This window comes from Rosa chinensis, chromosome 7 (assembly GCF_002994745.2).
Source record: "Rosa chinensis cultivar Old Blush chromosome 7, RchiOBHm-V2, whole genome shotgun sequence".
Lineage (NCBI taxonomy): Eukaryota > Viridiplantae > Streptophyta > Magnoliopsida > Rosales > Rosaceae > Rosa > Rosa chinensis.
The window spans coordinates 59998074-60024009 of record NC_037094.1 but is presented as its reverse complement, the minus strand read 5'-3'; the positions used below and the strand labels follow the sequence as shown (position 1 = coordinate 60024009).

The 25936-nt window shown below is 37.4% G+C and overlaps 1 protein-coding gene and 1 long non-coding RNA gene across 2 annotated transcripts; one reads left to right on the top strand and one right to left on the bottom strand.

Annotated features, from left to right (window-relative positions):
- Positions 1-1511: 1511 nt before the first annotated feature.
- LOC112180306 (transcription factor MYB113) lies at positions 1512-2936 on the bottom strand. The gene is made up of 3 exons (XM_024318838.2): positions 2668-2936; positions 2426-2555; positions 1512-2157 (listed from the first exon to the last, which is right to left on the bottom strand). The coding sequence occupies exons 1-3, from the start codon at positions 2783-2785 to the stop codon at positions 1704-1706; spliced, it is 702 nt and encodes a 233-aa protein (XP_024174606.1). The 5' UTR covers positions 2786-2936; the 3' UTR covers positions 1512-1703.
- A 15648-nt stretch (positions 2937-18584) lies between these two features.
- LOC112179260 lies at positions 18585-20069 on the top strand. Its single transcript, XR_002927710.2, has 5 exons — positions 18585-19126; positions 19230-19259; positions 19400-19446; positions 19655-19796; positions 19941-20069. It is a non-coding gene; the product is annotated as an uncharacterized LOC112179260 (long non-coding RNA).
- The last annotated feature ends 5867 nt before the right edge of the window (positions 20070-25936 follow it).

Genomic DNA, 25936 nt, shown 5'->3' with positions numbered 1-25936 from the left:
TCTATAATTGGCTTCATGATTCGTCAACAATAGTTTTTCAAAAGATGTCAATAGGTTTTTAAAAAAATTATTGCCAATCACAGTAACTTTTTTAGAGAATTCCAGTTTGTCGTTACCAGCTTTTTGGTGTATGAGAATCTCCAAAGGCCAAAACCCCAACGAAAGGATCTACGTTGTAATTTCTGGTCCGTATGTTAAGTAACAATAAGTAGGCAAGCGATCTCTCTATATATGGATGCCACACACATTTAAGGAAAGTGTACGTGCTCAACATTGAAAATCTGCTTTCAGTAGTACTATTTGTTGAGATGTGTGCACCACAAACATTAATTAGAGCACTATAGCAGTTGCTGGAGTCGAGGACCGATCAGCTGAAATTAATGGAATGTTGTCGCCGTTCGTTGGGGTTTTGGCCTTTGGAGATTCGGTTCTTGATCCATCTTCAATTACAATGTAGATCCGTGCAAGCAATTGATCCCATCTAAGAGAAAATCGACACACAACTAAAACAGTATCAGTTTTCTTGGGGACAATTTCTTAATTTCTTTCATTCCTCCAGATACAGGTACAAAGTTGGGTTATGAATTTACTACCATGTAATTTAGAGACTTACAAGAATGGAAGTAATCAGTGACCCCCAACCTAGTTGATCAAGACATATCAATTGTTCAGCATTAAAATTTGACAGTTAGACGTTCAACAATTTTCATAGTACTGGTCGTCAAATTTGAATCAGATTAAAACTGTCTTACACTCTTACTAGCTAGGTACATGTTTCTTTTCAGCTAAGTTGTTTAGGGAGAATTAATGGAGTGGGGAGTGCCTCTGATTGTTTTTCCAACTGAAACTATAGCATATTGTTTCATTCAGTGGCGGAACTAGGATTTGTAACTTGGGGGGATCCAAAATAAGAAGTTAAAAAAAAAAACCAACACTAAACAAAGTTAAGCACTCGACGTATATTGCGTAATCTCATTAAGAAAATAAACCATATATATATACACATAATGTAGATATATACAAAACATTAATGTCCTCTTAACACTTAAGGTTCATGCGACGTCCATTCTTTATACATTTTTTATTTGTTTCCGATATAGATTTAATCTCACTAATCGAATTCTTTTAAATTTTAGTAAATACTTAATGAAAAGTATTTTTTGGTAAGTACATAATTATCAGATTTAATTAACATTTCTATCTCTTGTATTACAATATACTTTTGAGTTTCTTGTTCATCATACGTTTTAGATTTATGTATTTAATATATAATTATAATTTATGACTACATAAGAAGACTGAGGGGGGGGGGGAGGTCCAATTGGGTAAGATTGCGCAAGGTATATATGATTTCATTGAAATCATTCATTAATTAGCTTATCAGCTTAAGTCTTAGGGGGGGTCCGAACCCCTGCAGACCGAACAGTGGTTCCGCCACTGGTTTCATTTGTACGTAGAAGAAAATTGTGGCCTTCTTGAGAGGAGAAGTAAATCAAAAGGAGTTTAAGGAGGCAAAGTGAGATATTTTTTACTTGTATGCTCAACTATTTCCCATTTTTCCAAGGAGATTTACTTCATATATATATTTTTTTATTTTGGTTGACAAGCTAGAGAGTAGATACCACAATAACTTACCCCACAGGGTAACAAGAACTTCTTGTGTTTGACCAGAATTTGTTGCTTTTAACAGACCAACTTCCTCATTATCGATCTAAGAATGTCATCCACCAATCAAGCTGATCCTCTAATGCTGTTGATGTTGGTAAAGCCCTGCAGCTAATGCTGTTTTCTGATTGAATATGATCTTCAATAAATAATCCTTCAGGGGTCAAACTAAAACAGGTTGTGGTTCGAATACTCTCCTCCTCCTCTAAAAAGGCTCGCAACCGATCAATTTCCTGCTGTATTGGTGATGTTGGTGACGCTGATGATGTTGGTAAAGCCATGCTAATATTCTTTTTTAACTGACTTTGGTCTCCGATTAAACCTTGACCCGTCAAACAGAGTGAACTGGTCGAGATTAACCTTCGTGGTTTAGGTCTTAGTATGATGGGCTTCACCAATCTTTGTGGTTTGTCCCGACGCCGCTTGGTGTTCCAAAAGTTTTTCACATCATTTGCTGTTCTTCCCGGAAGTCTTCCAGCAATCAATGACCACCTAATTTCATGGTATAACCGAGAAAATGAACATCAGTAACCGGCCTGATCATCATTAGTTTGAAAAAGTAGTGATGTTGCGATATCTAGTATAACTCTTTAACATATTATTGAATGAAACAATCATAAAATACAAAAATCCTTTCATACCTCTCTTCTATTGACCATGTTTTGTATCATGCACTATAAAACATACATAATTAAACAAATAATAATTTGAAAGATATACTATAAGCGGAAAAAAGAAAAAAGCTAAACTTTCGGCTTACCTGTTGCCTAAAAGGTTGTGAAGCCTATGGAGGAGATCTACTTCATCGTCCTCGAAATCTCCTCTCTTTATATCCGGTTTCAGATAATTGACCCATCTTAGCCTACAGCTCTTCCCGCATCTGTTTAAGCCTACACATGCATGTAATGCAAAATGAAGCAAATTAACTTATACTAATTGATTAGCATCGTTCCTTGCATATAGTAATTTTGAACAAATATTTTAGCTAGTTTCGTCAATTACCTGCAGCTGGAGGAATCAGCCGCCATCTTCCTTCTCCATGCTTTGCAATACACTGCCTCAGAAGATTATCTTCTTCTATGGTCCATGCACCTCTTCTCAAACCCGACTGGTCCTCCATTTTTGTTGACTCACGTACTTATTCTGAACCTAGTTAGCAATTGCTTAAGTTGTAAGAGCTGGTACACTCACTAAGGACTGCAGGATCAGATATGTCGATCATGGCGCTATATAGCTAACCAGCCCTATTCGCGCCCCTATATGTATTCCCCCAAAAACTTGATAAGATCACTCGATCCCACAGTTAATGACGTTGCCACGCATAAGCATAGTTCTACCTAACCATTAAAGCAAAAATCTCTTATGAATATATAGGAAATTATATTTTAGACAAAAGAAGGAAGGGGTTGTTATTTAATTATCACTAAAAATGTGATTTAAATTTTCTAAGCTTTTAAATAAGATAACTCTAAACAATAAGAATATCTAGTGTAAGATGAATAAGAGGGTACGTACGAACCTACCGAACATAAATTTACTTTTGCTAACTCTTATATTTTTTATATGGGTACATGCATAAAAACCTCAAATGATACATAAACTACAGTAAAACCTCTTTATAGTCATAAGATTGAGACCCGTCCAATTTTATTATTATAAGAAGGCTAGGTTATTCTTTAACATAGTTGCAGCCATGCATGAGTAGTTTAGTTGATTGTTTGTTGTAAAGAAGATCTTTGAACGAAAAAAAAAATTGATGATTTAATTAGATTATAACCATACTAGAGCCCACATGTAACCCTCCTTTGATTCCATCGAAAAGAATATCCCTAACCCTAAACCACATGCATATTTACATATTCAAGTAAGCATTCATTTTGATCAAATGATTTCATTCATACGGAAGTGTTACAAGTGGTATGAACGATACAAACAGGAGCCACAATTGACCCACTAATAACGTCAGACCAACAGGTCAGAACAAGGACTTCCGAAAGTAAGCATTCATTTAAATATATTAGAATGTTAGGAAAAAAAAAAAAGAAAAAAAAAAGACATTTATGAGTGTCAATTTAGCTTTCTAAAGGCGCAGTAGTAGTTGCTAACAACTTAATTCTCAACTCTATTTAGCAAAACAAGACAGGGTCCCGCACTTCTTCAGCTTTGCAATTCCGCTCCATTTCTCATTTTCACAACAGATGGAGGGAGGAGCACCAATTGTTTGATCTGGTGCACCAACCCAATGCAATTACCTATGCATGTGCAATTTGCTTTCTGATTATGACAAGCCATTCCTTAAGATAAAAAATTAGGAAATAAGACCGAAACCAAAAACAAAAAGGTCCAATTGGCCTTATTAATAGGGACACATTTATGCGACTTAATTATCTTATTTTTCTCTCTCTTTTTTTGGTTTTTTTTTTTATTTATTTTTTGGATGAGTACTCTAGAACTAACCGGCCGGTTAGCTTAATACGAAGCTTATTATCTTTTAGATAAACTTTTTCGGTCACATATCAGAATCTCTATTATTCAGTTTTTAGGTCCTTATGAGTAGGGCTATCAATGGGTAGTGTCGGGTTGGGTTCGTGTTGGGTTAATGTATTTGTCGTGTCGCAAGATACAAACCCAAACCCAACCCATTTAATAATCGTGTCAAAAATTTAAACCCAAACCCAACCTATTTATTAAATGGGTTACCCGTTTCCAACCCGTTTAACCGATTTAACAAATAGGTCATGTCGTGTTAGACAAAATGATCCATTTAAGGGTCAATAATGTGACCCATTTAACTAAAAAAAATGCATAAATTGATTAAAGTCACAAAAAACTCCACAAGACAAAAAATATAAATAATTTTATATATTCATAAATAAGTAAATCCAATAATTATAAAGCAAATTATTTCAAATTATCTAATCCTATGATCAAATACTCCCAACGTCCAAAATTTCAAGAATACGTATAGCATAATCGGGTTATACGGGTTCACTTCGTGTTAGCGGGCTGACCCGTGGCTGACCCAAATATTAAATGGGTCATGGCGGGTTGACCCACTGCCGACCCGCTTTTTAATCGTGTGGGTTCAACCCGCTTTATTTCGTGCGGGTTTCGAGTCGTGTTATCGGGTCGTGTCAGAATTGACAGCCCTACTTATGAGTAAAGTACTTATGCAAATTTTTAGCAAAATTGATAATCATTTGGATATTCATAATCGTGATTTACTGAGAGGAGTGAAATTCACTCTTCCCATTTTACAATCCACACTTCTTAATTCTTTCCTTTTTTGGTTGAATCTCTTATAAAAAGACAAAAGTTTAGTTATTAAAGACAAAATTCAAGTTACTAAAAACAAAAGGAGTGTGAATTTCATTCCCTTTTAATAATTATGAGCACGAATGGTTCACGTTGGACATATTTGGTTCGTCTATTGATTTGATCTAGCTCGGTACCCAAATGGTCATCAATTTGGCTAAAAATTTGCATAACTGATCTACTTATAAAGATCTAAAAACTAAACGATAGAGATGTCAATATGTGACCGAAAAGTTTGTCTAAAAAATTTAAGAAGCTATATTACGAAACTAACTGGTTAGCTCTAGAGCGCACCTCTTATTTTTCGAGTAATTTATTTGTTTTCATGTTTATACAAATTTTCGGTACAAAGAAGAAAAAAGAAGATACGACCAAGGAGAGTGAGTAATTATGGCTACTAGGAATCCGAAATACGAAATCTTGAAGTCCTGACGTGAAAGGAAAACTTTAGTAGAGATGGGAAAAGCCGAAATTGTCTACATGCAGCAAAAAAAAGTCTAACGAAGTTTTTTTTTTAATTGACGTAGCGAGCTCTCATTGATTGAATGACGTCATTAAAGGATGGACCAATCGAATAATTCCTACACTGCTTTTCCCAGAAGCTTCGGAGATCCAAACCTAAAATGAAACAAGGAGGACTAAAGAATGAGAATAAAAGGTGCCCTAGGTATCAGAAAACGAACCCTATATATGCACGAGAGGAGTGAAAAAAATACACCAGTAACTTGAGAATGAAAGAAGAAGCTCAGCAGCCGCAGGAGAGATCGATCATTTACTTGGAACGATCAATCATCAGTCCGATGATTCCAATTCTTCAGTTTCCGTTGTTTCTTGCTTTCATGAATTCTCTTGGTTTTTCATTTCTAGTTATGTGTTACTGAATATTCATTAATTAGTTAGGGGGCTGTTTTGAAATGCCTAGACATGATTCGCAAAGTGTTTTGAACTTTTACTTAAATTCTATTTATAACAAGAAGAGAACCTTTTTTACTATAAATTCATTGATGAGTTTTTTCATGTTTATCGTGGTTGCAAACATTATACGCACCATTAGGATTCTAGAGCTAGCTATGTGCTTGATGTATGCTTCTTATTGATAAGATTCCTCACGTCTGGTGTAGCACTTGTCAGTCGATGACTAGCAAGTAAATTGGTCCTAAGGTTAAGCAAAACAACATCAGTACTTGTGGCACTTGCGATGTCACAAATATTTTGAAAGAATAATGATTTGTACTTGTTAAATCCAGTATGTGTTGTTGAAAATTGTTGAAAGTCCATTTCATGTTAGCTGGAAATTAACAACTTATAATAACACTTCAAATTCTCTATTCAATTCCTGCATCAATATATTATGTAGGCAAATATAACTATACTTTTTGGGACATAGTATTTAGAAAAATTAAAATGAGAAATGTATATACAAAGGATGGAATACGTAGCGTGTGAGGCTGTGTACTTCGAGGGAAGTTCTTTAAGGATCCTAGACAGTATGTAACTATGTAATAATCTGTTACAAATTTTTTATAGCAACGTATTGTTGTTAAGCATATAAAAATGTAGGGAATGGACCACCATTTGAATAACTTCATTAGGAACCCAAACCATCTTATTGTACAAGTCATCAACATACTTGTGTGTTAGCTTTGTTTTCTTTAATTATTACTAGCAGGGCCCACTCATTATGTGTGTGGAGAGATGTTAAAGGTAGTGAAAAAACTTTCCGTACAAATATTACATTTTCTGCTTTTTAAAATTTTATTTTATTTTATAATTTACCATATTATCTTTATTGATTAAATATATTTCATAGTTTTTTAATATATAAAGGTTAAATTGGTAAAAAAAAAAATTTAGTTTTGGAGAGCAAGCTCTCTTCTCTTAATAATAGTATAGATATACATTCATTAATATGGAAAGAAAATATTACAAGCAGTGTGTGTTGAGAATCTGTCAATATGTGAAGTCGAAAACACAAACAAGCACGGCACACCAAGAGAAACAACCACAAAGATACGAGCACAAGAACACAAATTTAAGGTGGTTCAGCAAAACTTTTGCCTACATCCACCGGGCAGAAAAACGATCTTCCACTATATTTATAATGGGTACAACCATAAAGAATAAGAAAACAAGGACTCTCTCTTCTCTTCCTATCTCTCTCTTCTTTGCCCTCTCTCACTCTCTAACTCCGAGAATGGAATACACTTTGCTCTATGTTTTTGTGATGCAAAACTAAGAGCATAACCCCTCCTTATATAGCCATAAGGATATCAGCTTTCTTCACCGAATATGAAACCTATTCCTATTGGTGGCAGGCAATTATGCCTTCTCCTTCTCTGTAATCAACAAGGAATATTACAGGTAATCCTACATCAATAAGGATTTTCCTTCCTCATTGGAACTCCATTCATCAGTAGGAATCCAAAATCTACTGGGTAAACAATTCTCATACTCTAACACTCATGGGCTGGAAACCCAACAATCTCCCCTTCCAGACCATAAGGGATGAATACTGGCGTGACTCCATTACTGGGAGTTCACCCGAGCTAACTTGATGCAGAACTTCATGTTTGGAGCATGTAGCTCCCCCTGATCAAATAACCCATCACCATGTCCCTCCTGGTGGAACAACTCTTGACCATCTTTTCCCTAGTTAGAAAACTCATCATTGGAAAAGGAAATTAGGGACTTCTTCTCCAGATCACATTTCTTCCTTATATGGCCTTCGCTGTTGCACCATATGTGTGAAGAAGTATCACCCATTGCACTCAAGTCATCTCTGCATACCAAACTATGTGTCTTGTACAGGGAATGACAAAGCTCTCCTTTAGCAACATCCAACGACCCGTTTGTAAGCGTCCACTTTCCATCACCAATATATTGGTGGAAACCTTGTCTATCAAGAGCACTTGAAGATAATATGTTGACACGCAAATCAAAAACATGCCTCACATCCTTTAATGTCATCTGGTAACCAAGATTAGTCTCTATGCAAATATCTCTCATTCCTGAAATCTTGGAGTAGCTTGTATTGCCCATCTTTAACATCCCAAAGTTGCGTGCTTTGTATGTAGTAAAAAGCTCCAAGTTGGATGTAACACGACAACTTGCACCAGTATCAATGAACCAATCGTGACCCTTGTCACCAACATATAGACATTCTTGAACAGTAAGAAGCTCCCCCGAGATAGTAGCCATAATGCCATCATCTCCATCATTTTGGTAGTTGCCTTTCTTTTGGTCCTGTTTCCACTTTCGACACATCCACTTCATGTGGCCCGTATTGCTACAATAGTGACACTCGCCACTAAACCCTCGACCTGAATTCTTGTCTTTACCCATTATGACAAGGAGCTTTCCTTGTCCATTGTCTATGCCCACAGTTTTCCTTCTTGTTTCTTCGTTAAGCATGTTATCCTTAACGGTATCCATAGACAATACACCATTTGACGCAAAATTACTTACGGTCACCATGAAAGTTTCCCAACTTTCCTTCATTCTTGGCGTCCACATCACCCAATTCGTGTGAGTGAGTTTGATCATTGTGCTATTTGTTCCTTCCATTTTGACAACACCGAACCTGCCGATTCAAACCTTGAATTTCCTAGACGAGCCTGAGCTCTGATACCACTTGTTGAGAATCGGTCAATATGTGAAGTTGAAAACACAAATAAGCACAGCACACCAAGAGAAACAACCACAAAGATACGAGTACAAGAACACAGATTTAAGGTGGTTCAGCAAAACTTTTGCCTATGTCCATCGGGCAGAAAAACGATCTTTCACTATATTTATAATGGGTACAACCAGAAAGAATAAGAAAACAATGACTCTCTCTTCTCTTCCTATCTCTCTCTTCTTTTCCCTCTCTCACTCTCTAACTTCGAGAATGGAATACACTTTGCTCTCTGTCTTTGTTGTAAAAACCATATACATGCTCACAACATATGCACATCAACTTGACAACAATCACAAAAGAACTAAAACTTACCTTCAGCAATAACAGGCATGGATTCCATCTTATGCAGCTGCAAACTCTGATCACTGAATATGGTCTTTTGTTGCATACCAACTTGCTTCTCAATGGACAGAACTTATAGATGCAAATAACGTCGGTGGTAACAGGGACCAATTCATCCATATATATATATATATATATATATATATATATATATATATATATTAGGTGACTTAACCCTCAAGGAGCTTCCCATTAAAGCATTCCTTATCGGATTAGGTTTCCTAGTTAGATTCTTAATGTATCACATCTTGTAGCCTTTCTTGTAGACTAAGTAATGGATTACTATCCTTAATGAATTGATACACTGCTTCATTAAGCTACTAGTATTGATTTATAGTTTGTGTCCATGTTGAACTAGTTTTGACATTAAGCTAATTATCAATTTACTATATGTTAATGTGTGACAAGTCCATGTTGATTCTAACAATCTCCCCCTTGGACTGACACATATTAAGCTTGATAATTTGCACCAAAAAATGTCAGATACTACTCAACTTACTGTAGTGCGCGCTAGACAACAAAATCAAACCAAAAATCCATTCCGACATGGTCAGATCACAGTTACTTATGCAGAGCAAGAAACAGTATACATTTTAACAAAAATGCAGAGTTTCAAAACCGCTAACACAAGCTTCTGCAATCCACATATGTTCAACCAGAAGTGATACAATATATGTTAATGTGTATCAACAAGTAAACATATATTAGGTCCTACTTTATGTTTCTAAAACCAGAAAGTCAAGCAAATTTACTGTACACTGATGGCTTAAAATTATTGCTTGAACCTTAACATCATGCTAAACATGATTTAAACCACCTGATAGCAAGTATAACTTTAAGTACAAAATCGACAATTTTCAGAACATTTAATAAAAGCTGCAACAATAACCACAATCTGAAAATACCTCAAAATTTACTAATAATAAAATCTGTCATTACAAACAAGTTGTGATTAACAAAACTAAAAGATCACAACTAAAAATACAAGAACTCAAAAACCTTAGAAATTTAAATTGCTCCAACTGGACTAACTCTCTACTGAACCTAAGCATCTAAATTAGCTAAAATTCCAATGCTTACTGTATGCTTCTGGAATGCAGCCACTGACAATGCCTTGGTGAAAGGATCTGCTAGCTGTGAATTTGTGTCAATACTCAAAACAGCTATTTCATCATGCTTTACTCTTTCTCTAACACTGTAATACTTTAAATCAATGTGTTTAGAATTATTTGATCTTTTACTATTCTTGCTAAAGAAAACTGCAGCTTCATTGTCACAATAAATCACAAGTGTGTCTGCCATAATGTGACTCAATACTTTGGTCTGCATGAGAAAATTCCTAATCCAAAGTCCTTCACACACAGTTTCATATACTGCAATAAATTCAGCTTGCATAGTGGAAGTTGAAACAAGTGTTTGTTTCATGGTTTTCCAAGCAATAGCACCTCCTGCAAGCATGAACACATATCCACAAGTTGACTTCTTGGAGTTTGGATAATTCCCTGCAAAATCCGAGTCTGAGAATCCAATGAGTTTTAGATCCTCCACTTGCCTATAAACTAGCATGTGGCTTTTAGTTCTCTGCAGGTATCTCAACACTTTCTTCCCAGCTACTCAATGCTCATGGCCTGGCTTAGACTGGAATCTTGACAAAATCCCTACTGCAAAAGACAAGTCTGGCCTAGTGCAGACTTGTGCATACATGAGACATCCTATAAGTCTGGCATAAGGCTTTGACTCCATATTTTCCTTTTCAACATCACTATTAGGACTTTGCTTGTTGGTTAACTTATCTCCTTTGGACATGGGAACTTCTTCGGCTGCACACTTCTCCAAACCAAATCTCTTTAAAATTTTGGTAACATATAATTCTGTTGAGACAAACCAAGTAGTCTCTGTGCCCTATCTCTTTTAATCTCAATACCTAGTACATAGGATGCTTCTCCTAAATTTCATGCCAAAATTCTTTGACAGAAAATTCTTAGTGTCTTTGAGCAGTGTTAGGTTACTACTAGCCAAAAGAATATCATCCACATAGAGAACTAGGAAAATAAAATTGTTCCCAACTGTCTTTAAATAAACACACTCATTAACAAGGTTTTCTGTAAATCCAAAAGTAGAAATCACATAATCAAATTTCTTGTACCACTGTCTAGAAACTTGTTTTTAGGCCATAAATTGATTTTCTTAACTTACACACAATGTAGTCCCTCTCTTCCGCCCCATAAGTTGGTTTTCTTACTCTCTGTGATCTTCTAGGCTGAGGATGTTCAGGATTAGGTTGAGCTACAAGTTACTTGATCAGTTACTTGACCAGTTACAGGTACTTGATCAATTACTTGGTTAGTTACTTGACCAGTTACAGGTACTTGGTTAGTTACTTGACCAGATACAGCTACTTGATCAGTTACTTGGTCAGTTACTCGACCAGTGACTTGATCAGTTACATCTTGTTCTAAAGGTAATGCTACACTTATATTCTCATCTGACACAATTTCCTCAAAATCTGAGGTTAAATCCTCAAGGTTTGTATTGTGAACTTTTTCACTTAGAAATTTTACTTGATGTGTTTCAAAAATTTTAGGTGAATGATGAGCAGAATATAATTTATAGCCTTTAGATTTATCTGGATAACCTATAAAATAGCAACTAACAGTTTTGGGGGTCAAGTTTATTCAAGCTTGGATTATAAATCCTAGCTTCTGCATGACATCCCCAAACATGACAGTGATGAAGACTGGTTTCCTGCCACACCAAAGCTCAAAAGCAGTCCTTTCTATAGTTTTGCTAGGTGTCCTGTTGCAAATATAATTTGCAGTTTTTAAAGCCTCAGCCCACAGAAATTTAGGCAAACCAGTTGTACACAACATACATCTAACCATGTTCAAAAGAGTCCTATTCTTTCTTTCTGCAACACCATTCTGTTGTGGGTTATAGGGTGTTGTATATTGAGCTTTAATTCCATTGTCTTGCAAAAACAAGGCAAATGGACCCTTTTGTTGGCCGGATTCAGTGTACTTGCCATAGAACTCACCACCTCTATTTGATCTCACTGTTTTGATTTTCTTTTCTAGTTGATTTTCTACCTTATACTTAAAGATTTGAAAGGCTTTCAATGTCTGTGCCTTTTTTGAAAGTAGATAAATATAACTGTATCTAGAAAAGTCATCAATGAATGTGATAAAATACACATTCCCACATATAGTTTGATGCCTAAATGATCCACATATATCAGTGTGTATGAATTCTAATAAATTTTGGCTTCTATATGCAGTCTTCTTTCTAGTATTAGTTATTTTTCCCTTAAAGCATTCCACACAGTCTGTTAGATCAGAAAAATCAAGTTCATTTAGGATGTTATTTTTCACCAAAATTTTCAGTCTCTCTTTTGAAACATGGCCGAGTCTTCTATGCCATAAAAATGCAGACTTTTCATTTAGTTTGGTTCTTTTAACACCTGTTAAAGTGCTAGTACTGTTTGTGTTATTTTCAACAAGTAAAATTTCTTGTTGAGCCATTGAACAATTTAACTGTAAATAATCATTCGAGATAACACCAGAACCAATTTGAACAGAATTTTTAGAAATAAGAATTCCATTACTATGCATAACAAGTCTACAACCAGATTTTACTAAAAGAGAAACTGAAACCAAATTCCTTCTCATGGAAGGTACATAAAAAACATTGTCCAGAACTAACAATTTTCCTAATCTTAAATCGAGCTTTAAGGTTTCAATAGCCTTGACTGCCACTCTCATGCCATTGCCCACACACAGGTTCACTTCATCACTTTTTGGGATTCTCCTCCTTATGAATCCCTGCAAGGAATTAGTAATATGAATAGGTGAGCCTGAATCTATCCACCAAGACTGTGGTTCAACATTTATAAGATTAATTTATAAGGAAAAAAACTGTATTAGAAAAAATCTTACCCTTTTTGGCTAACCAGTTCTTATAGCCAGTGCAGTCCTTTTTCATGTGTCCTACTCTTTTGCAAAAGTAGCACTTGAACCTGAATGGCCTGTTTTCCTTGGCCACTGCAGCTGTTGAACTCTTAGTTATGCCTTTGGTAGGCTTGAGCTTATTCTGGGGCTTTTTCCTTTTAGGCTTCTCAATGAGGTTAATGGTTGTAGCAGGTTCCTTTTCTTCCTTGATCCTAGATTCCTCATCCACACAAATGGATATAAGTTCATCTAGAGTCCATTTTCCCTTTTGAGAGTTGTAACTGGTCCTAAGATGACTAAAACTGTTAGGCAAGGAATGTAGTGCATAATGCACTACCTACTCATCCCTAACCCCCATCAAGAGTTCCCTGAGTCTACCATTTATATTGATCATCTTCATAATATGCTCTCTAACTCCCCCTGGACCCATGTACTTCAAATCATGAAACTCCTCGGTTAGCCTAACTGCTTCTGCCTTTTCACTTTCTTTAAACGTAGCACCTATGAGTTCCAAAAAATCTGATGCTAGCTCAGACTCCTCTATACTTCCCCTGAACATTTTAGACATGGAGGTACGAATGAGGTTCTTAGCCATTCTATTCGATCTATGCCACTTCTTGTAAAGGTCAGTTTCTTGGTGCTCTTTTCATTCAACTCTTCAGGCTTATCCTCAGTAAAGCAATAGTCTATGTTTTCATGCATTCTCATATAGTTCTCGATCTACAGAATCTAGCCAATCTCTATAGTTGGTTCCAATTAGCATCAAGACACTGTTCAAGTTCATGTAAGAGTTACCTAAGGAGCAAAACAAAATTCATGTGAGTTCTCAATTTGTAAAGAAAATAACTTTAAGTTTTCTGTGTTTTATTAAGTTTTAAGCAACCAAAACAAAACCATACAGAAAACTTAAACAATCCATACTTGCATTCATGTCAGTCCATAACAAAAACAATGTTAAGCAACACTTTTGAGCAGAAGCATAACATCCTAGAGTTCTTTATCAATATACCATGTTCAATGAAAACAAGTTATCGAAGAAATTTATCCACATCTTTAGACAGAAGAAAAATTTCTAAGTATCCATATTTATTTTCATCAAGCATGCATACTACTGTTTTGTATTCTAAAACCATACTTGACCACTTCTTTGGAAGATAAAACTGAAGCATAGTTTTAAAACACAAAACACAATTTCAGTTTTGTTACTCGATCAGGTACAGTTACTTGATCAGTTACTTGACCAGTTACCTGATCAGTTACTTGGTCAGGTACCTGATCAGTGTTCTCTGCCAACATCAATGAAGAATGCTTTGTGCATCATAATCACTTATGCCAACAGAAAACTACAAAACTCATGAGCTTTTAACTTTATATTCTACCCAAATGATTGTCTTTATAAGAAAATTAAGCTCTTGCATCTGTCGATTTCTACAATGTGTAAAGCTTTTGGGAGATTCTTATTCTTCATACATTGTCACACAATCACAGATACAGTACCATATAAGCAATCAATTCATCATGCATATTCAAGCACAAATAATTGTTTTGATTCCAAGAAACCATAGAATAATCAAGAAATTGTAAATTTCATCCGGTCACCATCTACTCTAGCCTAACGCACGCCCGGAATGCTACTAGGGTTCTTGAGCACAATCAAAAAACTTAATAATTATGCTATGAATCAAAAACAATTTTCACAGAAAAACCTGTTTTTTGCTTTTTCCCCAATTTGCTGCAAAAAATCTCAGCGGAAGCGTGAATTTGTTATCCAGATGCAGCAAAACAATTCTCTTGGTATCTTGATTCATAGCAATCGGGGTTTGAATCCCTTCTGAGATGAAAACCCCTCAAACACTTCCGAATCCAGTCCCATACCCTCTTCTTGATCGAAACTGACCGTTGTAGAACAACGGTCCTTTGTTCTTAAGGCTTCGGGTCGGGTTTTGGGCCTGGCTCTTATGTTTGCTGTGACTAGTTCAAGAGATTAAGTAACTTACTTTGATCAGGTACCTGACCAGTTACCTGGTCAGTTACTTACTTGGTCAGGTACCTGATCTGTTACCTGAGTAGTTGCTTGGTCAGTTACTTGACCTGTAAAGCAAAAACCCTCCTCTTTTTTTTTTGTGTGTTTGTTTTGCAAAACCCTAAAACGATTTTGATATGTGTGAGCCTATGCTCTGATACCAATTGTAAAAACCATAGACATGCTCATAACATATGCACATCAACTTGACAACAATCACAAAAGAACTAAAACTTACCTTCAGCAATAACAAGCATGGATTCCATCTTATGCAGTTGCAAACTCTGATCACTGAATATGGCCTTCTGTTACTTACCAACTTGCTTTTCAATGGACAGAACTTATGCAAATAACGTCGGTGGTAACAGGGACCAATTCATCCATATATATATATAGGTGACTTAACCCTCAAGGAGCTTCCCATTAAAGCATTCCTTATCGGATTAGGTTTCCTAGTTAGATTCTTAATGTATCACATCTTGTAGCCTTTCTTGTAGACTAAGCAATGAATTACTATCCTTAATGAATTGATACACTACTTCATTAAGCTACTAGTATTGATTTATAGTTTGTGTCCATGTTGAACTAGTTTTGACATTAAGCTAATTATCAATTTACTATATGTTAATGTGTGACAAGTCCATGTTATTTCTAACATTTGTGATGCAAAACTAAGAGCAGAACCCCTCCTTATATAGCCATAAAGATATCAACTTTCTTCATCAATTAGGAAACCTATTCCTATTGGTGGCAGGCAATTATGCCTTCTCCTTCTCTGTAATCAATAAGGATTACAGGTAATCCTACATCAATAAGGATTTTCCTTCCTCATTGGAACTCCATTCATCAGTAGGAATCCAAAACCTACTAGGTAAACAATTCTCATACTCTAAGACTCATAGGCTGGAAACCCAATAGTCTGAATGATATAAAAAAATAGGGTCATTGACCTAAAATACCAAAATGAGCTAAAATTATCTCACTTACCCCCTACAGGTTGGGTCTGGATTTGGTGGTTGAGGGCGATGAAGTCAGCCAGGTAGATGTTGTTAGCGTGGATGCGACCAACTTTAGCGGCGGCGAGGTTTATGAATTGGGGCTTTTCAGCTGCAAAGAAGGACTCGACGTCATTTTGGAGTGTGAGGTCAAGGGCGGCATGGATGAGGAGAACGAGGGCGGTGAAGCCAAAGGATTGGAGCTTGCAGACAGTGGCGGAACCCACCAGGCTACTGTGGCCGGCGGTGAACATCTTTGCGGATTTGTCGAAGAATAAGGAAGGTGAGGTGGCATCTGGGTATATAGAAAAAGAAAGAATGAAACTAAAGGGATCTGAGCAAATGTTCATGTATAACTACACAATCAAAATGATAAGGTTGATTGTGGTTACCATTCACAAACAATTTGGGAAGCTTCGCAATTGAAACAAGTAGCTTCCTAGTAAAAGGGTGGCTCCATTTTCAAACGTAAGAAATAGAGAGAGGAAGGTCTAATTATACACATAAATCATTTTCTCTTTTTTCTTTTCTAGTTCAGATCATAGCTGCTGAGTTTACTCATAGCCTTTTCCTACATGTCTTGTTGTCGCAAAGCCACTAACTACCCTAGTACCCTTGATCATTCCTCTTTAGTCTAGTATTTTGTTACTCTCTTGTTTTATACTACTTTTAAGTTTCTCGACAAAGGTTGATTGAGCCTTGTACTGAGTAGAGCAATATATATAATGTTGTTGTTTTTTTTTTGGTAAAATGGGGGCAGAAGGCCCAGAAAGAAAGAAAAAAAACAGTATTTATTGGGGGGGGGGCAATAAATGTTTTGAATTGATGTAATCACCTCATTTTTTTTTTCCTTAATCAAAGATTTATCTGTCTAATATTAGGGAGATTAGTTCTCATTCAGGCAACCGAAAGGTCTAGCGGAGGGCAATAAACCTCTCCGACTCCATATAAGATCTCCGACAACTTCTTTCGGAACTTCCGGCGAAGTTTTATAAACTAGAGATTTATTGGGGGGCAATGAACCTTTTTGGCGACCTATAAAATCTCGGACGACCTCTTTAGAGACATTTAATAAGGTTTTAGGAGAACTCTGGTGGGCATCGGCTGGTGACAGGACTTCAACGAAGTTTCCTATGCCTTCTCTTTCTTCAACTCTCTCTCTCTCTCTCTCTCTCTATGTAACAACGGGGTGAGGGTAAAATAGTCTAAAAAATAAAATAAAATAAATGAATTGGATATTAGAGAAGACTTTATTAGAGTCTTTATCTCTTATCAAAAAAACTTAATGAGATAAGTGAGATAAATGACCCTAGAACTAGAACTAGGATAAATAGACAAAATCTCTAAAATATAAGCCACTAATGGAGTTACTCATAACATCCCTAGACGTTTCTCGATTATTTGTCACCGATTGAAACCCCAGCAACGAAATAATTTGTTGCCAATCAGAAGCAACCCTCATGAACCGCCGCCACCAAATCCACTAGCCTGCCTCTCGCGCCAAATGCAAGTACTATTTATCCCAAGCGCCAGGTGGGTTAAGCCCTAAAAAGTGAACATTCCAAGGTCCACTTGTGGTGGGAGGTCTGGTCCAAAAGGGAATAGCCTTGGGCCTCGACCAAAGATCGTTGCAGCCATATTTTTGTTGCATAGAGATATGGCCCATGATTCTTTGAACGTGGCTGGTTGGCACTTTGTAGCAACTTGTTGGGCCATTTGAAAATTGAAATTGCAACCATCAATAAACCATATCCATTGGATCTGAAAACAATAACTGAGATATGGACTCATAGCCCACTTATCTTGGAAACCAAGTTCACTCATCACCGACCAAAGGCTGATCTATGTACTTCTGAATTCTCAATTCTCAAAATTCTCATTTATATAGGGTTGTCCGAGCATTAATGATTCATCCAATAGGGTTAAGATCTAGTAAGCAGGAAGCTTGTAAAAGGGAAATTCCATATAAACTGGAAAGTCACCGTAAACTTTACTAACCCAACCAACAACTAATCTTAAATGATCATAAGTAAACAAGAAAAAATGTTTTAAGACTATATTCAAATCGTTAAGAAAATGCAGAACAGATACTTATTTTTAAGTATGACATATTTATCGGAAAAGCTAGTTAACCCAAACCAGTAAATGTGTCTGCCTCATCAGGAAGATTTCTGACACTATGTAAGATGATTCAAGAAAATAAAAATAAACAAACTACTTTTTAACTCTGAGACAACCCTAATGTTTTGTTTTCAGGAAGCGGTTCAACAAACTTAACAAAAACTATCATTAACGAAGTTTTGCTTGCATGATTTGTTGATAACTTAAGAACTAAATTCAGTTTGCCCCCTCCAACTTTGGAGCAAACATCAGTTTGGTCCCTGACATTTTTTTTTAATCATGATGGTCCTTACACTTCAATTTTTCATCACACAAGTCCAAAATTCAAATTTGGCTCGAAATGTGACTTCACATGCTGAACTGGACCAGACATCCGGGCCCACTTTTTAGACTTCGAAGGGCATAGTGGACATTTAAACCCAATAATCTCAAAAAATAAAATTAATAAATAATAAATCCCATAATTCTTTCAAATAAAATAATATATGGGGCTTGGCTCAGATTGACGTTTTCTCTCCCTTAGATCAAATCCAGTTCCTCTATCCCCGCTTCTCTTCTCCTCCGCCGACTATCCACTTCTCTTCTCTCCTACACCTGAAAATTGCAGAAATCTTGTTCTCTTATCCGGGGAGGAAGGACCGTCCGATCTGGGTGGTTGAAGTCACTGTCGACGGAGACGACGCAGCAAAGCCTGGTTCCGGCAGAGCTTGTTCGGTGAGCGGAATTTTGTTGTCCGAGGTGGTGGTGTAGGCGGCCATGGTTGTAAAGAACAAGAAGGCGAAGACGAAGAGCATGAAGGTCTCCCGTCCCCCATGCATCTTTCTAATCTGATCGGGTTCCTCACTTTCTTGAATTTCACTCTCAGTCTGCAAACCTGAAATGTTTGGTGGTGGTGGTCTGTTTGTTTTGGTCTCAGATTCATCATTGTCTTCCTCTCCGCCAATCTCGTCAACTTCTTCATCCTCATAAAACTCAAATTCAAGCAGCTCCAATTAACACCCACCTCAAAAATCTCGAAAACTCCCCCAATTGATTTTCCAAGGTAACCAATTTCTAAAGCTTTCATCTTTCTCTTCTGGGTTTCTTTACTTTTTGCTTAAGTTTCAATCTTTGGTTCTGGTTTTTTTTTTTTTTTCTTGGTGCAGGTTAGCTTGCCAACGTGTTACTCCTTGGAGGTAGGGGAGAAAATCATCAACTTTATTGAGTTCAATTTTACCCATAAAAGCGTCAACTTTATTGAGTTCAATCTCTTTTCTTTTCTTCATTATGTGCTTGCTCAGATATTTATAGATTTTCGTTTTTTGGATTGATGCAGGGCTTGTTAATGTGCTTAGTAAAGTTGTGCTTAAAAATGTTCAGTAGGTAATTGCATCTTGTTTAACCTGTAGAGCAAATCATGATCGAACTTGTATTTACAGTTTCATTGATGTAGTTAGCAAAAGACATTTATGTGAGTTTTTAGCTATTCAAAATGCCTTGATTTGAAATACTTAAGGAAAATGTGCTGCTTCAGCCTCTCTCTATATCAATATATACTGAATTTGATTGTTTATAACTGCGACGATTATAGGGAGCAGCAACAACTTGCTATGTGGCATTGCATCCACAAGCTAAAGGGGTGAGCGGTGAATATTTTTCAGACAGTAATATTTCCAAGCCAACATCCCAAGTTTCAGCGATTACCCAATCTTCCTCCCCCGCCTCCTCTTCCGGTGCGTCTTCTCATTTTTCTTGTTTCAATTGTTGCTTCTGATTAGAATACATTGTGTTGAGATTTTGATTGGAAATGACTAATTAGAGGAAGAAAAATGAGCGAGTAAGGTGTTGGTTGTGGTTAATTTCATTGATATGTGTAGGTTTGAAGAAGAAGGTTGAGGATATTATGCCAATTGCTACCGGTCATGAGCGCGAGGAACTTCAGGCTGAGCTCCAGGCATATCAAAAAGAAAAAAGGCCGAAGGTGAAGAAGAAATAGAAAAAGAATATGAAAAAGAAGAAAAATCTGTACCAAGGGGTAATTTAGTCATTTTATCCAAAAATGATAGTCAACAGCTGAAAAGTGGGTCCGGATGTCTGGTCCAGCTCAGCATGTGACATCACCTTTCGAGCCAAATTTGAATTTTGGACTTGTGTGATGGAAAATAGAAGTGTAAGGACCATCATGATTAAAAAAAATGTCAGGGACCAAAATGATGTTTGCCCAACTCCTAAGTCATTTACTAAGTCAAAAACACAAAACTAATGTAGTTGTATCCCTATCAACATCTTTTAGCACAACTCCCAGTTTCAAATTTGAGACAAAAGTTAATAGTTCACAGAAAATGAACAAAATATTGAGTATATGGATTTTACTAGTAGGGTTCTTAACCTAATGAATTCACTTACTCCAGTAAGAGATTAGTGTGTCCACTTACTTCATTTAAGTGTAAAGTTACAATCTTATAGTACAACAATTAATAAATTACAACTTTACCACTCTAACACTTTTAGTCTCTCTCTGTTTCTCGATCAAATCGAAGACTCTCTTTCTTATCTCTCTCTCTCTCCTCCTATCTCCGATCCCTTCTCCCGACGGAGTCAGACGTCGACATTTCGCGGTGGATCCTCGAGCTCCTTCTCTGTGACCACGACAAGGAGACCGTCACCAAGCGAGTCCTCGTCGCCACGCCGCTCTTGAATCGAGACTGGTAGTTGAAGAAGGCCATTCTCTGAAAAATCAAGTCCCAAATCTTCAATGAGGCTTCGGTGAACGAATCCATCCTCGAATCCTTGGAGTCGATCGAGGTTTTGGACCGCAGCCAGTGGATTTCGATCACGGACTCCAGATCCCGAGTTCACCACCATCTATGCCGAATGAGGATTGGATGGCGATTGACTAGACGATTGGGGATGGAGATCTCATAGTCGGAGTTGGTGACGGAGTTGGGAGTCAAGGACTGGACGACAGCGAAGGAGGAAGATGGGAGGAGGTTCTTGAAGGAGGTGTATAACTTGGAGTTCTTGAGGGACATAAGCTCTAGGTCGAGCTGCGGCGGCCAATGGCGTGGCTTCACGGCGCCGTTTTTCTTCTCCACTTGTTCCAGTTCTTCTTCTCCATTCAAGCCTTTCCAATAATCCATGAAGGCCTCGTCGTTCCTTCACTCACAGAGCTTTCGATTTTTCTCTTTTCAGCTCTTCCGGCCGCCTCGATTTTTGGCCCCGAGATCCAATTACTAAGAAACAATTGGTTTTGCTTGTGAATTGCTCAAGGATCATGCTTAATAGTTAGTACTACTTTAAGCTTGGGATTTGATTTTGTTTCAAGTTTGTTTCTATCATTTTGAATCGTTTCTGGGTGGTAATACGACAACATAAATGTCCAAGCCCTCATTTTGAGGGCGGGTTTAGGGCAATATGTATTTTATTGAGGAGCAATAAACATATTATTGGGGGCAGTAAACTTTCTATTGGGGGATAATAAACCATTTATTGGGGGGCAATAATATTCTCCGACGACTTCTTTAGGGACATTCAGCAAGGTTTCTGGTGACCGGTAACCGAATTCCTGCAACCAGTGATCGGAGTCTGGCGGCGGATGACCGGATTCCGGTGATCTTTGACCGGAGTCCCACGACCGATGATCAGATTCCCGTGGTCGGAGTCCTGTGAAGTCTCTAATGACTTCTCTCTCTAAGTGACAAAGAGAGGAGGGCAAACTTGTGTCAAAAATAAATAAATAAAAAAACTTAATTTGGTATTAGGGCAAAAAAAATATAATTTGTTGGGCAATCTTATAAAATGTTTAGGTAACTGGGGTTAGTGTAACTTAAATTTGGGTAAATGGACATTTTCTCTTACTAATTCGTGCATAGGTTCCTTGCGCCATGGCAATTGATAGGACCCGCCCCAGATTTCATCTTGAAATCTAAAGTGGCCCTGCGGGGCCCACCTTAGAAGAAATTCTACCAAAAATTTGGCGGAACTCCCTCTAAAAGTGGACTACCCAAAAACCTGTAGAAAGACATTTACACTTCTAAAATAATCCACCCTTTAACTTCTGGAGCCCCCATGCGCCCTAAAATCACAACATCTCCCATTTCACAAACCAATTCTGAACTTAAATTATTAATCTCATGGGTTATCAGAGGAATCTAATGTACATGCGTACAAAAATAATAGAATATAAGATAAATGACCGATACTTTTGTAATGCGGAAGCTATGACAGCTATGCCTCAACCCCATGTATGCTCGACCTCAAGCTAAACTGGCCTGCAAACTGGGCATTTGAAATTGAAGGGCCCAGGGGAAAAGCATTTGAAAATCGTTAGAGTGAGTGGACGAAAAATAAATAATTTCAAATGAACGAGTGAAACTTAATGCTTTCCCAAGTTATTCTCTAAAACCTCGCATGCAGTAACAATCTGGGAAATACTTTTAATCATCATCTTTACTACAATCTTAATCACGTAAAAATAGAGCATCTTGCAATCTCTTAAAATCTCATCCTCAATCCTTTTTAAAACATCCTTTTCAAGAGGTTCGTTTGACGACTAGAAATGACTGCTGTCTAGTCATCTCATGCCATCAAGGGGGGACTGCCACCCAGATGACGCATTGGAAGGGACTGCCAACCGGATTAGGAGGCGGTGGATAGAAGGGACTGCCAACTAACCACAGGTAGTTGGAAGGGACTGCCAACTAACACCTCATGTCATCTAGAAGGGACTGCCAAACAGGTAACGCATCGGAATGGACTGCCAATCGGGATGTAGTCTGGAAGGGACTGCCAACTAGGTAATATGCGCATGCGCCGAAGATAGCCTCCTCAATAAACTGGAAACAACCTCTTTCAATTACTTGCTTTCGGAAAAAAACTTGATATTACTTCAATAAATCATTAATAATTTATCGAAAGCATAATCTCAGGATTATCTCGCTAACTCAAACCTCAATATCTCAATAAATCCTCGAAAGCATAAATCAACTACTCTGTAAATCAATAAATGCTTTCGGAAAGAAATCTCAATCTAACTTCAAGGCTGATAAATGCAGAGCTCAAAATTCAATAAATCTCTATAATTCAATCATGCTCAAAAATTCGATGAAACATTCGTACTCGTGATTCCTCATAAAAAACCGATATTCGAAATCAATAATTCTCATAATATTTTCTTCATCAATCACTTCCCGATAATCATTTCCCAACTCAATAACTCATAAATAAATAGCTTGAAAAATCTATTGAAAGCCCTCGGGAAGGAAATCCACTAAAAATCCCGTAACTCATAGAGCATAATAAATCTCAAGAAATCAAGCTCATAAAATCATAATACTCAATAATTCAAATAATAAATTAAACCTCAATCAGAAAATAATAATAATATACTGCATGCGCATTTAATTTAAAATAAATGTCCACTCACTGTACTATTTAGGCGACCACGCTACCGGTTTCCTACGTCGAGTAGTAGCTCGGCACGTTGCCCTGTATACAATTATAATTCGTGAATAACAATCCGGAATTTAAATACGTTTCCAATGTCCTATTCTCATAAATCAACATTTTCATTTCTTCTCCAATTTAACTCAAACTTCACCATTAATACCAATTCATTAATTTAAAGGTTCTAGGGCAGAACCAAGAGAACCAAGAGAAATCCGGCTATCGGATTCTCGTAAATCGTTAACCGAAATTCTAAAATTCGGAAAAATTCACAATCGATACAAAACTTCTCCAATGTCCACCAAAATCACATAAACAAGCTCTACAATATTCATAGCATTTAATTGGCTAAAAACAAGAATTAAAAACCTGCTCTACGCGCCTCCACGCGACATCTATAGTGGAAGCGCGTGGGCCCCACGCGCCGCCGGCCACCACCTCCGATGGCCACCAAATTTCATCCACAACATCATCTCAACATTCTAAGCATCTTTCACAACTACAACAAATCTAGAAAACGACTAGAAGTACCTCAACAATTAAGGAGAAGTTTGAACCCGAATTGTGAATAGTAACCCAAAATTTCAAATCTTCGATTCGACCTCCACATTGCAAATCGTGGCTCAAGGCTAGGGGCAACATGATCCTTGGCAAAAACCGTACCTTCGACGCCGGTTTGGTGGCCGGAGATGGCCGGAATAGCCGGAAATCGACGATACCTCCATTCGGCTACAGTAATCTTTGCGGCTCAATTCCGAGCTCCTCCGGCCAAGCCACCGCAAAACACTACCACAGGCGTGACAAGGAGGAGGAGGCGAGCTTGCCGGTGCCCGGATTCCTTCGTGGGTCGGCCGGAGAAGGGATAAATCGGAGGAAGAAGAAACCAGACCGAAGAGGAAGAAACGGTCGGGGGGAAGGAGAGAGAAAAGCCGGTAGGTTTCCAAAAATGGAAACTTACCACAGTAACTCGGCTATTTATAGAAAATTATCATGAACAGTAACTTTACCTTTTCGTTTATAACTTTAACATATGAACTCCGATTTTTACGCACCACATATGCACGCGCTCGGTTTAACGTCCTCTACAACTTTCATGAAGAATATTCTCTCAAATTTTGACCTGAATAAAAAGTCAACTTTTAGGGCCCCCTAAAATGTCGAAACGGAGCCAAAAAGTAAATGTCGTTTACCCATCGAAAGACTCGTAGACTGGTAAATTTAGGTTCGGGACGTTACAGCAATGCTCAGATTAGTTGGGTTTTTCCTCTGGCAGAAACCTTTATCTCAGTTGCACTACATGAAATAAAGATTTTGTCCATTTACCCCATTTCTAGGGATTTTTTTCCCACTTATCTCATTAAGTTTTTTTAATTCCCTCTTACCCAAAATACTCTAAGGGATTCTTTCCTAAACCCCATTAAGGTTTTTTTTTTTAATTTTTTTTATTTTTTTTAATTTTAATACCATTGTACCCTCACCCCTTTGTTACTTAGAGAATAGAGAGAGAAAATGGAAGAGAGAGAAACCATAGAAGACTTCGCCGGAGCCGGTTACCGGCCGCCTGATTCCTGCCACCGGTAGCAAATTTCGGCCAACTTTCGCCGGATTCCTGTCGCCGGTCACCTGCCGACGCCCACCGGATTTTTTTGAAAACTTATATTGCTCCAAATAGATGTCTATTGCCCCAATACTCTATTGCCCTAATACTCTATTGCCCCCTAATAGATGTCTATTGCCCCTCAATAGAGGGTAATAAACCTCTATTGCCCCCCAATAGAACTTTCGATTAAAAGGATGTGAACTAATCTTCCTAAAATTAGACAAATAAAACTTTAATTAAAGAAAAAAAATGAAAAGATTATATCAATTCAAAACGTCTATTGCCCTCCAATAGACATTCAAAACTTTTTTTTTCTTTCCTTCTGACCCTTTCACCCTCTGGTTCACGAGTACAGTGTATTTCTTGCCTTGGGTCACCCTGGATCTCTTTCTGGGCCACCATGGTGACCTGCATAGTGTATTTCGTGCCCTGGGTCACGGGCACAGTGTATTTCGTGACCCAGATAATGAAAATATACATTAAAATGCAGTGAATAGTAGGTGACCGGGTGACCCAACGGGTGAACTTGCTCTTAGTAGAGAAAGAAAATTATGATACTTGCCTTCTTGGGGTTGGGATGGCGAGGAGCATGCTAGTCTATAGTGGGACCATTAGATAACCGGTAGAAAATATACATGTCAATTAAAATTAAAAAAAAAAAAATTTAATACGAAGTAGGCACATTCTATCTTCTAAAGTTGAGTGCGAGTTAAAAACAATAGCGCGTATGATTAATGTGTATCTGGTATTTTGGTTTCGTCCCTACAATCTGTGTTAACTTTTACGGCTATGTCCTCACCTACTTGTGCCAATTTTAGAGGTCTAAAC

Coding starts and splice junctions, on each gene's coding strand:
- LOC112180306 (XM_024318838.2), bottom strand. CDS start 2,785: ATGGAGGACCAGTCGGGTTTGAGAAGAGGTGCATGGACCATAGAAGAA. Junction 2,556..2,667: donor GCTGATTCCTCCAGCTGCAG/GTAATTGACGAA, acceptor ATGCATGTGTAG/GCTTAAACAGATGCGGGAAG. Junction 2,158..2,425: donor CACAACCTTTTAGGCAACAG/GTAAGCCGAAAG, acceptor CCATGAAATTAG/GTGGTCATTGATTGCTGGAA.